This window comes from Syngnathus acus, chromosome 21 (genome assembly GCF_901709675.1).
Source record: "Syngnathus acus chromosome 21, fSynAcu1.2, whole genome shotgun sequence".
Taxonomy (NCBI): domain Eukaryota; kingdom Metazoa; phylum Chordata; class Actinopteri; order Syngnathiformes; family Syngnathidae; genus Syngnathus; species Syngnathus acus.
This window is the reverse complement of record NC_051105.1, coordinates 3,669,734-3,681,760: the sequence shown is the minus strand read 5'-3', so window position 1 is coordinate 3,681,760 and position 12,027 is coordinate 3,669,734. Positions and strand designations below refer to the sequence as shown.

At 45.8% G+C, this 12,027-nt stretch overlaps 4 protein-coding genes across 17 annotated transcripts in view; all 4 read right to left on the bottom strand.

Annotated features, from left to right (window-relative positions):
• Nucleotides 1–98: 98 nt before the first annotated feature.
• On the bottom strand, nt 99–1,209 carry LOC119115309 (macrophage mannose receptor 1-like). The gene is made up of 5 exons (XM_037239707.1): nt 939–1,209; nt 812–859; nt 555–722; nt 345–461; nt 99–270 (listed from the first exon to the last, which is right to left on the bottom strand). The coding sequence occupies exons 3-5, from the start codon at nt 694–696 to the stop codon at nt 143–145; spliced, it is 387 nt and encodes a 128-aa protein (XP_037095602.1). The 5' UTR covers nt 697–722; nt 812–859; nt 939–1,209; the 3' UTR covers nt 99–142.
• Nucleotides 1,210–1,474: 265 nt separating this feature from the next.
• Nucleotides 1,475–2,750, bottom strand: LOC119115224 (secretory phospholipase A2 receptor-like). The gene is made up of 6 exons (XM_037239528.1): nt 2,548–2,750; nt 2,374–2,483; nt 2,082–2,203; nt 1,957–2,013; nt 1,721–1,876; nt 1,475–1,643 (listed from the first exon to the last, which is right to left on the bottom strand). The coding sequence occupies exons 1-6, from the start codon at nt 2,740–2,742 to the stop codon at nt 1,534–1,536; spliced, it is 750 nt and encodes a 249-aa protein (XP_037095423.1). The 5' UTR covers nt 2,743–2,750; the 3' UTR covers nt 1,475–1,533.
• Nucleotides 2,751–3,415: 665 nt separating this feature from the next.
• Nucleotides 3,416–5,821, bottom strand: LOC119115063. The gene is made up of 11 exons (XM_037239238.1): nt 5,499–5,821; nt 5,217–5,338; nt 5,098–5,154; nt 4,865–5,017; nt 4,686–4,774; nt 4,611–4,639; nt 4,246–4,520; nt 4,133–4,183; nt 3,895–4,062; nt 3,656–3,763; nt 3,416–3,582 (listed from the first exon to the last, which is right to left on the bottom strand). The coding sequence occupies exons 1-11, from the start codon at nt 5,819–5,821 to the stop codon at nt 3,416–3,418; spliced, it is 1,542 nt and encodes a 513-aa protein (XP_037095133.1).
• A 3,145-nt stretch (nt 5,822–8,966) lies between these two features.
• mycbp2 (MYC binding protein 2) overlaps nt 8,967–12,027 on the bottom strand; it is a 52,637-nt gene continuing 49,576 nt past the window's right edge. For all 14 annotated transcript variants that reach the window (XM_037240015.1, XM_037240019.1, XM_037240027.1 and 11 more), the window contains 5 exons: nt 11,294–11,401; nt 10,998–11,207; nt 10,828–10,935; nt 10,018–10,183; nt 8,967–9,860 (listed from right to left, as the gene is read on the bottom strand). In XM_037240015.1, coding sequence (XP_037095910.1) covers nt 9,745–9,860; nt 10,018–10,183; nt 10,828–10,935; nt 10,998–11,207; nt 11,294–11,401 — 708 coding nt within the window. In that variant the 3' untranslated portion in view covers nt 8,967–9,744. The remainder of the gene's footprint in view (nt 9,861–10,017; nt 10,184–10,827; nt 10,936–10,997; nt 11,208–11,293; nt 11,402–12,027) is intronic.

The following is a 12,027-nucleotide window of genomic DNA, read 5'->3' as shown; positions in this document are numbered from 1 at the left end:
GTAAGCAAGCACATGCAGTGTAAGTTATTGCCAATCGTGTCAACTGCAGGGAAATGCCTGCCTACTACTATTGTGGGACTTCAGAAGAAGCCTTCCTTAATAGTTGACATTTGATGACACAACTCTAAGAATAAGACAAATATCAAATCATGCCTTTTCCTCTTCTCTTGCAGATGTAGCTGCTTTCTTTTTTGCAATCGGCAAATTCCCAGCGGCCGTCGGCAGTGAGCAAGGAAAGGCAGCTTCCACCGGGGCCTTCTCCAGCGATGCCTGGAAGGAGACGACAGATGCTAAGCACTCGTCCATTTTGGCGCGGACAAATATTCGCCGGGTTATAGGCAGACCTGTTTTCAGGTTTTTGTAAGTGGACGTCGATCCGTCAATCCACTCGATGCCGTCAGTGATATTAGCATGGGAGCCCAACCACAAAGAGGGACTGGTCAGTGGAAGTGCGTACAGACCTTTGGATCAAAGTTAAACAACGGTGTAGCTGCGTTGTTTCTTCTGGCGGCATAAACTCTGCGAGCCTCCATCGTGTCCTCCGGGCAGCTTACCTTGTATGAAGTTCTGCTCGTACGAGTTGGTGATGCTGAGCAGGTCGCCTCCGAGGCCGAGGCAGTCGTCTCGCGCCTCCTGCCAGGTCTTGCGGGACTTGTAATTGAGCAGGTAGCAGAAGTCGTTGGACGGGTTGTCCATCCACCAGCCGCACTTTTCGCTCCAGCCTGCAGGCGAGACCCGTGTCACTTGAGGGCAAGGGCAAAGTGGCGACTGACCGACCGACCACGTGTCGGCTGCGGGGTGGGACGCCCACCTGGTCCCCGTGTTGATGGCAGATCAGGGAGAGCCTCTCGAACCTTGGCTGCAAGAAGGCAAGGGGGGATCAGATATGAGAATAACGACAGGTTAAAGGGCAAAGTGAGCTGTGGTGACTTGCGAACCTTTTTTGCAGATAGATGGCTGCTCTTTAGTGCAGGACCACTCATCAACTTGTCCAGAAGCTGACAGAGCAAAGCACTCATCGGATACGGTCGAATTCTTTCCCCTCAACTGCGTGACGTTGTACTGCGGACGACACGGCGGATACCACTTGAGTGTGTTTTGTGTTGCGCTTGGTTGAATGAGTCCTTTGTGTTTCCATTGTGTTGTAGCATTTCAACTTTCTTCTGGGGAAATCACAACTTCCAGCGTTTCAGTGAAAACTTTGCAAACTGGGACATCATGTCATCCCGTTTTATTCTACGGAATTCCGTCAAATTCTGCACTTTATCTTACAAGACGGATTCCTTTTTTTTTTCATACTGGGACCAGTTTCGTCATGTCATCCCGTTTTATTCGCCGGAATTCCGTCAAATTCTGCACTTCTTTTTTTTATCTCTTAAGTTGTCTTGTTAATTTTAAAACCATTCTAAAGGAGAAACGGAAACTTTGTTCCTCAAATGTTCCAGCTTATATACCATACTTAAAAAGCATTTTTCTATTCTTGCTATATGACTACAATTCCAATCTTTGGCCTTCGGGTAAAGGCAAACTTCTTTAGACTGCAGTCAATTTTTTACTTACTGTTGGTTTTCCGTCAAACCACTCGTTTTCCTTCTTCCTCAGTCCCACAAAAGGCTGAAATCCTCCTGCGTCTCGCATGTGAGCTTGAGGAAAGCGGAACAAGCGCTTCAGCACAAAAAGAGCATCCACTTGTTGGTTGACAGTTGGTCTTAGCGCTCACCTGCCAAGAAATTGCCTTCGTCCACTGAGAGGACGCTGGTCAGGTGACCTTTGCGTCCTCTGCAAAACCTCTCGGCGGCCCACTGCACCTTCTTCATCCCCTCGAAATGATAACAAGAATCGTCGAACAGGAAGTCGAAGGGGTCGCAGTAAGAAGCTGAAGCCACAAACAAATTTGGATTTGAAAAGCACGGCGGGACAGTGCAAGAGTTAAAAACAAGCGTGGCAGCCACTCACTCTCCACTCGATTGTAACTGAAGTCTTTGAAGGCACACGGCCAGCCCTCTGGGCAGTCTGCAGAAAGACCGCGCGATTGAAATGTTCCTTTCGACATCGACACGACAACTCCTGAGCAGGCTTACCGTTCAGTGGGCGCTCGCACATGAAGGCCAACGAGGATCCGCACGAGCCGTGTCGCCACTTTCCTGGCTGATTGTCGCGGTGCGCGCCTTGGTTGACGTACGCGCAGGACTCTTCGTCGGCGCTGTCGGGACAAATCGTGAAAAGCATCTCAGTATTTTTTTTCTTGTTTTCTGATGAAAAATTGACAAAAGCCTTTTTTCCCCCCTCGTCACACGTGCCCTTTCCCATTTTGGAAAGGGGCTCCAAAACCTTGCCTGACAGTAAAAGGACGTAAAGACGTGACCTTTTTACCTTCCAACTTGACGCGAGTCCCAGTTGGAGTAGCTCGCCATCACGCGGACATCGGACCAAGTCAGCTTCTTTTGCTCCTTGTCATACCGACACCAAGCCTCGTCACATTTCTGCACAGACCAATCCCCGGTTGTCAGTCGCGTACCAGTAGAGAATCAACTGCTTGCGCCTCACCAGATTGGAGAGTCCGATCCAGAAGGGGTCGTCGTCGCCCATTTGCTCCTTCACGAAGGCTTCCTCGTCCGGTGAGGCGATGGAGACCAGGTCGCCGCCCTCCCAGATGCAGTCGTGCCGGGCCCCCAGCCAACCGTTGGGGGTCACCATCTTCTTGTAGCAACTGAAGCCCAAAGAGAGCCAGCCGTCGGCCATATCACATGACTTCTGATCGACTGAGGAAACATTTGGGGGGATTGTCGTATATTTTTATTTCACAAATATTGCATGCTCCACTTTTTCAAGCTCATCTCTGTTGAGTGTGGGCCTCGGGACGCGAGTACTTTTAGCCCTCAAGAAACGCTGATGTACGAGTACAGACAATTGAAATGGGTCAGCCGGCTCCGATCCAATTTAATCATCAAGCAGTCTTGTTTCTGACCATTTCGGGGGATAGAAATTATACCGGCTGTCTGGGATCAGAGTTTTAACAATGAGTGGTTTGGTTTGTGATCGTTTAGGGTAGAGACTCAATTTAAAACGCACAGAGTCTGGAGGACACGGGAGGAACTTGGCACTTTTCTGGACGCGAGACATTTCAACTTCTTGGAGGAATAAAATCTTTTTCCAATCAGCTGTTTTGTCAGTGATGTTTTTTTTCCTTCCCTGTGGCAGCCACGTTGTTCCCAAAGAACAACAGATCACCGAATACCATTTACCACAGGATTATCAACGTTTTGCCACAAATGTGGTGGAAAACAAGAAATTCAGACCAGCTGCAGTCTTAATTCCAGTTTTGCCAATTGCGTTAGCTGCATGACTGACAATTGACACGCTCACAAAGAGAAGCACGCTGATATATTTCATCGAGAAGACTTCAGAAGCCTTCTCAAATCTTAGCGTTTGACAACATCAGTGCGAATCGGCCAAGCGTCACGTTACCTCCTCTTCTCTTGCAGATGTAGCTGCTTTCTTTTTTGCAATCGGCAAATTCCCAGCGGCTGTCGGCAGTGAGCAAGGAAAGGCAGCGTGCGCCAGTGGCGTCACTGGCGCTACCTGAAAGGAGAACGACAGATGCTAAGCACGTCTGTTTCGTCACCGACAAACATTCCCCGGGTTATAGGCCAACCTGCTTTCAGGTTTTTGTAGGTGAATGAGGATCCATCAGTCCACTTGCTGCCTTCAGTGATATTGGCATTGACGCCCAACCATAGAGAGGCACCGGTCAGCTGATGACCTTTGGATCAAGGTTAAACAACGATCAAGAGTTTCAACATCGTACAGGTGCGTGTGTAGCAACGTTGTTCTTTCTGGAGTCCACGCGGCATAAACTGTGCGAGCTACTATCGTCTCCTCTGGGCAGTTTACCTTGTATGAAGTTCTGTTCATACGAGTTGGTGATGCTGAGTAGGTCGCCTCCGCGGCCGACGCAGTCGTCTCGCGCCTCCTGCCAGGTCTTGCGAGACTTGTGGTTGAGCAGGTAGGAGAAGTCGTTAAAGGGGTTGTCTACCCACACGTCCAGCTTTTTGCTCCGATCTGCAAGCGAGACCCGTGTCACTTGAGGGCCAACTGGCGACAAGAGCGCGACCACAGATGTGACGCCCACCTGGCCTCAATGTTGATGGCGGAAGAGCAGTAACAGCCTCTCGAACCTTGGCTGCAAGAGGGGTCAAGTATGAAAGCGTGAAAGGGCAAAGGGAGCTGTTGTGACTTCCAGACCTGTTTGGCAGATGGCTACAAAGCCGTTAATAGCCAGGAATGTCTCAACTGATCCACTTGGCCTCAGACCACCGGCGCAGCCACCGGATATTGTAGGTATTTTCCCGCCAACCCATGGGACGTCGGCCTGCACACATGACGGAGGTGACTTGAGCGCATGATGACTTTTCCTTTCCTTTTTTTTGCTCTTGTCAATTATAATTCTAATTGCCATCAAACTGCAGCTTTGTCCTTGTTCCAGCTGATTTTCTGGAAAATATTTCTTCCTAGCTGTTCTAGTAACATGTGGCCATTACGGTCAAAAGTTTGACTTTGTTTTTTCTTTCTTTTCCTGCTTAAATGACACTTTGTATCTCACTTTTTACATTTTGCATTTCAGTACGACATCTTCATTCTGGACAAATGACAACTTTTTAGGTCACTCTTAACATTTCACTTACGGTAGATGTTCCGTCAGTATACTCAAACACTTTTTTATCGCCGAAGAAGAGTCCCAACCAACCATAGACTTGTCCTCGTCTCATGTGAGCTTGAGAAAAGCAAAACAAGCGCTAGTTGCAAAGATGCTGGTGAGCATTGCGGGATGATCGCGGGAATGTCGGTTTGTCTTGGCGCTCACCACCCAAGAATTTGCCTTTTTCTGCTGAGTGGGCGCTGGCCATGTGACTATTCCGTCCCTCGCAGAATTTCCTAGCTTGCCAAAAATCCATCGGCCCCCCAAAGTGATAGCAAGAGTCATCGTACAACATGTCGCCGGGGTCGCAGGAAGAAGCTGAAGCCACAAACAAATTTGGATTTGAAAAGCACGGCGGGACAGGGCAAGAGTTAAAAACAAGCGTGGCAGCCACTCACACTCCACTCGATCGTAACCGAAGTCTTTAAAGGCGCACGGCCAGCCATCCGGGCAGTCTGCAGAAAGACCACACGGTTGAAATGTTCCTATCGACATGACAACTCCTGAGCAGGCTTACCGTACGGCGAGCGCTCGCACATATATGGCAAGGATGATCTGCATGAGCTGTGTCGCCACTTTCCTGGTTGATTCTTGCTGTGCACGCCTTGGTTGACGTACGCGCAGGACTCAATGTTGGAGCTGTCGGGAAAAGTCGTGAAAAACATCGCAGTATTTGTTCTTGCTTTCTGATGAAAAATTGACAAGCTTTTTTCCCTTCGTTACATGTGCGCTTTCCCATTTTGGAAAGGGGCTCCAAAACCTTGCCTGACAGTAAAAAGATGTTAAGACATGACCTTACCTTCCAACCTGACGTGAATCCCAGTGGGAGTAGGTCACCGTCACACGGGCATCCGACCAAGTCAGCTTGTTTTGCGCCTTATCATACCGACACCAAGCCTCATCGCAGTTCTGCAGAGACCAATCCCGGTTGTCAATCGCGTACCAGTAGAGAATCAACTGCTTGCGCCTCACCAGATTGGAGAGTCCGATCCAGAAGCGGTCGTCGTCGCCCATTTGCTTCTTCACAAAGTCTTCCTCGTCCGATGAGGCGATGGAGACCAGGTCGCCGCCCTCCCAGACGCAGTCGTATCGAGCCCCCAGCCAACCATTAGTGATCGTCATCTTCTTGTAGCAACTGGAGCCAAAAGGGAGCCAGCCTTCCTCACACGTTGAGCCCGGATCAGCTGAGGACACATTTGAGACTTGTATGACCTACTGGCATAACTGTCCTGTCAGCAGCGTCTTGGCATTTGTATCGGGTTTTGACTCAAAAGACAGAAAATTGGTTCAAATTGACCCAAGTAGTAAATTGGTATTTCTTTAATAAAACGAAATTGGATATTTTTGTAACCAGCATTTATTCCAGTGCATGTTTCTCCATTTGCACTTACAATGACTTTTTCCCGTGTTATTTATTCAGATTTTTAAAGTCCTAAAAGACATTCAAATGCAAATAACACACTTAATACACTTCACTGCCAGTGATTATTGGACGAAATGAAAATGGATCACCTGTGTGGTGAATTCTCTTCGGTGATCAGCTGGTCTTCAAAAGCAAACGGTGAAAAAGGTGGCTGGCTCGGGGAAGGAAAACTTCAGTGACACACGGCTGGTTGCAGAGGCGTAGCCAAGCGAGCCGGGGCGGCGCCCCGGTTAGGACTCCCTGCGCCCCGGTTGAAAAAAATCGAGCTTTTTCGATTCTTCATTTTCATGCCGTTTTTTTCTTTCGGTCTTGCGCGAATGTGCTTGCGCTATTCTATGTGCGCGATGTTATCCATTCACCGTTTGCCTCCCGGACGTTGTTTTAGCGATCAGCGAACGGCGTGGGTGATGTTCGATTTTTTTTCCTGTGGGCGTGCGCCCCTACTGGAAAAATTCCTGGCTACGCCTCTGGCTGGTTGGGAAAATATTTTATTCAACCGATGTCAGAGTGAAGTGTCTCTCGCCCTAGCAAAATGTCGAGTGCCCTTTGTCTTCTTCAGGCTGAAACATGTATCCCCCGTGAGAAACTGAGCCCCACATTTATTGATGTTTCGCCCACGAAAGACAATAGCAAATACGCCCTCGTGTGGATGGTTTCTGTACTGCTCTCTGTAAGAAACTGAGCCCCACATTTATTGATGTGGCTCCTTTGTTAGCGTAATGGAGAAAACGCAGCAATGAAATGGGACAACGTGAAGTCAAGTTGTTCTTGTTTAGATCCCCTTGTGGGGCAACCAAAATCGGTTTTCCTGCAAGTCACTTTATTCGTAAGAGCCATATTGGCCCCAAAAAAAAAAACACCTGTCTGGAGTCACAAAAATCTAAAAGCCTTTTATAAGGCAACATAGACTGGCAATAGCTGTATGCCTACTGTTAAAATAACTAAGTAGGCGACAAATACAAAATGAACTTTCATGATTAAATGTTTTCCCGCGGACAGTGGCTTTCAAACAGCAGGCACGCACACGTCGGGCCCGCGTACGCCGTACGTGCGCACGTGACGTCATTTGGCCCGTTTGACGACAACCGCTGAGCAACGAAAAACTTCACAACGCTTTGATTTTATTCGGGAAGGCAAAACAAAGCAAGCAGTGCACCAGAATTAAAGGGGGGGTTAAAACCATCCAGGAACCTTTAATTAGTCATTGGTCACTTTAATTTTTATTCTATTATAGTTTATTTATCATTCCTGAATGCAAAGGACCTAAAGGTACAACCACTTAGAACCTTTGCATTCAGGACTGATGAGAGGCTTAGCACATTTCTTTTCATGTCTGTGAAGAATATCTATGGACACAACAGTGTCATAGGGCAAAAAGATGATTTACGACAGTTTCAAACATGATTCAGACTTTTTTCTCTCTCAGAATTCTGACTTATTTTCTCACTTTAAAGTCTGATTTCTCATTTTAAAGTCTGAATTCCGACTTTATATTCTAAATTTTAACTATAAAATGACAATTCTGACTTTAAAATCTCGTCAAAATTGTGCCTGCCCTAATCCTCTTCCGTACCAATCCAACTCAAAAATCGCAAATTACTCACTTGACGAAGTCCACGCGGCGCTCAACGCAAGAAGACGCACAAGGCGCTCGGCCAGTGGTGTTCTCATCACTCACGGGAGAGGCGATTCCACTCAAATAGTTTGCAATCAACAATTCGATTCCAAAGCAAATGATGGACGGACTATACTAGTCACAAATGGCTTAAGTGTTCTGATGCCACTAGGACGTCCGCCACCACGTGACGTCACAAAACCTAACACATGAGGTCACAAAAAGCTCCGAACACGTGAGGTCACAAAAAGCTCCGAACACGTGACGTCACAAAAAGCTCCGAACACGTGACGTCACAAAAAGCTTCGAACACGTGACGTCACAAAAACAAAAAACTTGCTGAGGAGCTCACTAACGTGTCAAAAAAAGGGGGGGGGGGGGAAGGCTTGCGCACACACTTGCATGGTTGCAGGCCATAAAAAAGGAAGAATTACTTTAAGTGTCACACACCAGGTGACAACGTTGAAACAGTTGCGGCCTGACACACGCAAACTGACACTGCTTGGACACGGTGAAAGGAGCAGGGCGAGGAGGTACTTCAGGATTGTTCCCCGTCATTTTTGCTAGCTTTGCGGGCTCGACTGGGGAAACATGTCACGTGACCGGGACGAGCCTCTTGACCTGAATTAATTAATCGTCGATAAAAATATATATTTTTTTTTCTGTGTGGCTTATCGGCCCGGTACCAAGTGACCCACGGACCGGTACTACTGATTTAAGGCCTTCTTATAAATGACAATGAATAAATTTGGACAAACAGACATCCTGGTTTATTACTAATTAACTCCATCAACCATAAATGACATGAATGTATTTTGCTACCTTCTCCATCAGTTGTAATTGCGCGCTCCTCGGAGGTAACAACAAACCCCAGTGAGATCGCTGACAGCTGAGTGACGTAGCGGAACTGCTGTCATACCAAATGATGTACATTTGTAGTACTTTTCCCTTGTCAAAAGTCAGGCGAATGGGTCAATGTTCTGGGAAAACACCTGCTGTTTCATAAAAAAAAAAAAAAGCATTTTAAATATTGCGACAAGATTAATACAGGTGAACATTTGGTAAACTTGCGACCTTGAACGAACTCCGACGAGAACGCAACATTCGCTGCCTTCACAAACACAATTGTTCGCTGCTATCACGGAAAATAATGTGAATCAGCCATATTTCCTCCACAGCCTCAATAACTGAAGAATAGATGTGACAATTAGAAGAGCAGGGCCATCGACTGTATAAAAATGTACAGTGGCTTTATTGACATACATTCCATAGTTTTTTTTTTTTTGTTTTGTTTTTTTAAACAGCTGCAAAACAGGAGGCACGCCCAGTATTGCACTTCATTAAAAGTTCTGGCTCAAAACATAACCCAGATTATATTAAACAAAAGTGAAGTGAAAAGTAGCAATTTTCAGAATACAGCTAATTTGAATAATAGCATTATATACAAGATTAGATAAATCGTACACTATTTTCCTTCTGAACAATATTCTCATAACAGTCTTACCCGACAACTTTTTTGTATGCACTTCATAGTTGAATACTGTACAAGATTACGAAAAATGTTTTACATACGACATTTTGAATGTATAATAATTGGGAAGCTGGAAATACGGCCTGTTCTTTTTTTTTTTTTTTTTAAATAACCCAGATGAATTTCTTTCACCCGGGTGACCAGAAGTGTGCAACGCGGAGAGAAGCCGAGGGACTACGACGGCCGCATGCAAACACGCCACATGTTATTTTCTTCTTTTGTTATGTATATATATATTTTAAGTCATTGTTTGTCTTATCCGCTCAGGTTCCGAAATGGAGCCCGGATACTGACGGGGTTAGTAGAACAGCAGACCTGTAGGCTCTCGGCTAGCCTGGGAATCTGCACATGTTTCCCGCAGGGAGGGGCCAAGCTTCACATGCTGAATGCACTTCAGCAGCCAACCAGCCAGCCAGCCAGCCAGCAGGCCAGAGATCACAGTGGACAATACCAGTTCCAAATGGCGGAACTCTTGGTTAGAAGGTGTGCGCGTTCCTGCACACGCCACAGCCCAACGCAAACTCCTCCCCTGTTGGCGGGTGGACCACATGCAGAGGACATTCGGTTCCCTCCAGCTGCTTGCCTTTGGGTCCTGGGACAAAAATGAGCAGCGGGTTAAAAGCTCAAATTTTCAGTACAGGTTGTCCTCGGTTTCAGTTATTTTTTTAGCATGCATGTCCTCAGTTCTGGGCGACTCGACTTTAGCGGTTCTGTTTTTTGTGAACATCACTAGAAGAATTCCTGCTTACCTGCGGGGCAATGCGGCAACTCCTCTTTGGGGACACTAGTCATCCTTTGGAAGTCGTCATGGCAGGCGTTGCAGAAGTGCGTGGTGCCGAAGCAGAAAAACACGGCCACGGAGCAGCAGTAGCGACATTTGTACTCAAGGAAGTCTGTGCCGTGCTTGGAGCACATCTGGTAGGAGGTAATGGAGAACACACCTCAGCAACTTCGATATTTCCATTAAAGCAACACTGACTGTTATTTTCAGAAGATTGGAGGATATGTTGACACACTGTAATGATTGTCAAGGTGAGGCTAGTGGTATGCGGGCTCCCTTTAGTTGTGCACCATTCGGTCTTAGGAAAAATCTTTTTATAGTCACTGCAATTGTACAATTCATTTCCTGTTAAATCTTAGAAATGACAATGTGGTCAAAACCCTTTCCATAGTTGAATATTTACAAAGTTAAAGTTTTGTTGGGTTAACGTTCCTTGGATAGTTTTGTGGGAAATTTCAATGCTTAATTCTGTATGGACATGTGAATAAATTAAATGTTAACTGTCTTTTTGAATAGAAAGGAGAAAGGAAAGTATATTCTGCACTTTCAAAAGTTCCTGGCCCAACGTTCGACTTGAAATTTACCTGAACTGTTTTAAATTTGCCTTTGCCGTACAAAAAAGTCACTTCATTCACCAGAAACAATAAAGAGCACTGGGGATTTTTTTTCTGCGCATAACATAAAATGTATTTCTTCGTATATTATCCCAGTCACTTAGTATTTATAAAATGACATACTGCACTTCATGTGGGGCATGGTGCAGGTATCATTTACCCACCTGAGCTCTGGAGACATCAGAGCAGGCGCCACAAATCAGCTCGCTGGGGTCATAATCGTCGCCTTGCCCCGCCTCGGCGTCGCAGCGGGCCTCTCCCCCAAAATAAGCCTGAAAATACCCACGTTAGCTCATACTGCTATCATTTCAACACGGTTTAGTTTAAAAGCTACCTTCTTGCACTTGTAGCAGACGTAATAGGCGTATCTGTTCATGGCAAAGCCCGCCGGGTCGTTGTGGAAGCGCGCTCCCGGCGTGGTTATGGCCTCGCTCTTGTGTAGACCCTCGTACTCTAGTCTCATGAGGGCCTTTCGCCTCACGTCCTCATAGAGCTCCTTGATGGGATCCAGTAGGTCTTTGATCACTGAGTGGTTGATCTTGTTCTAAAGTTCAAACCATTTGAAAAGGTGGTTTCGCATGAGAATGGAAGAAAACAAAGGCGCACAGAAAATTTGGATTTGGATCTGACCTTGCAAATTGGACACAACATGAAGCCAAACGTGATGCGAGGCCCAAGCCAGCGGTTCTCCAGAACACGTCGGGTGCATTGAAGGTGGAACACATGAGTGCAGTCCAGCTGGGGACAATGTAAAGAAAAAAAGAAGTCATGGGACAGCAGCTTAAAAAAAATTCTAGTAGATCCTTGCCTGTGGATGTATCCTAACTGTACGAAGGTCACTTTTTATTACATTTATGGTTTTATTTATTTTTAACACAACTGCAGCGAGGGCATTGATTACAGAGGAGGCTTTATTTGTACAAATTGTTATCTTAACTGCTGAGGTCATTTAAGACTTTTACTGTTACCTCAAAACTTTTAAATATGACTTGGGCAACAATCTGATTAGGCTAATGAAATACATTTTGTAATTATTTTTATGAAGAGTTTATTTTCATATCTTTTCACAGCTGCAGAAATTACATTTATTGTAGAGGAGGCCTTTGTCAGTACAAATGCATTTTATAACTTTTTAAATTAGAAATTGTTTTTTTTTTTTTTTTTAGAATATGGGCCACTTCTTTACTCAGCAGTACATTTATTATTATTTATTAGGGGTCTAAAACGGCCACTAAAATAAATAGATAATATTTTTCCATTCGGTGCTGGTGGAATTTATTTACTCAATGCCGATCGGAGGAATTGTTTTTTTTAAAATGGATGCCTTTATTTGGAAGACTTTGTTGGAATAATATGAAATAAAG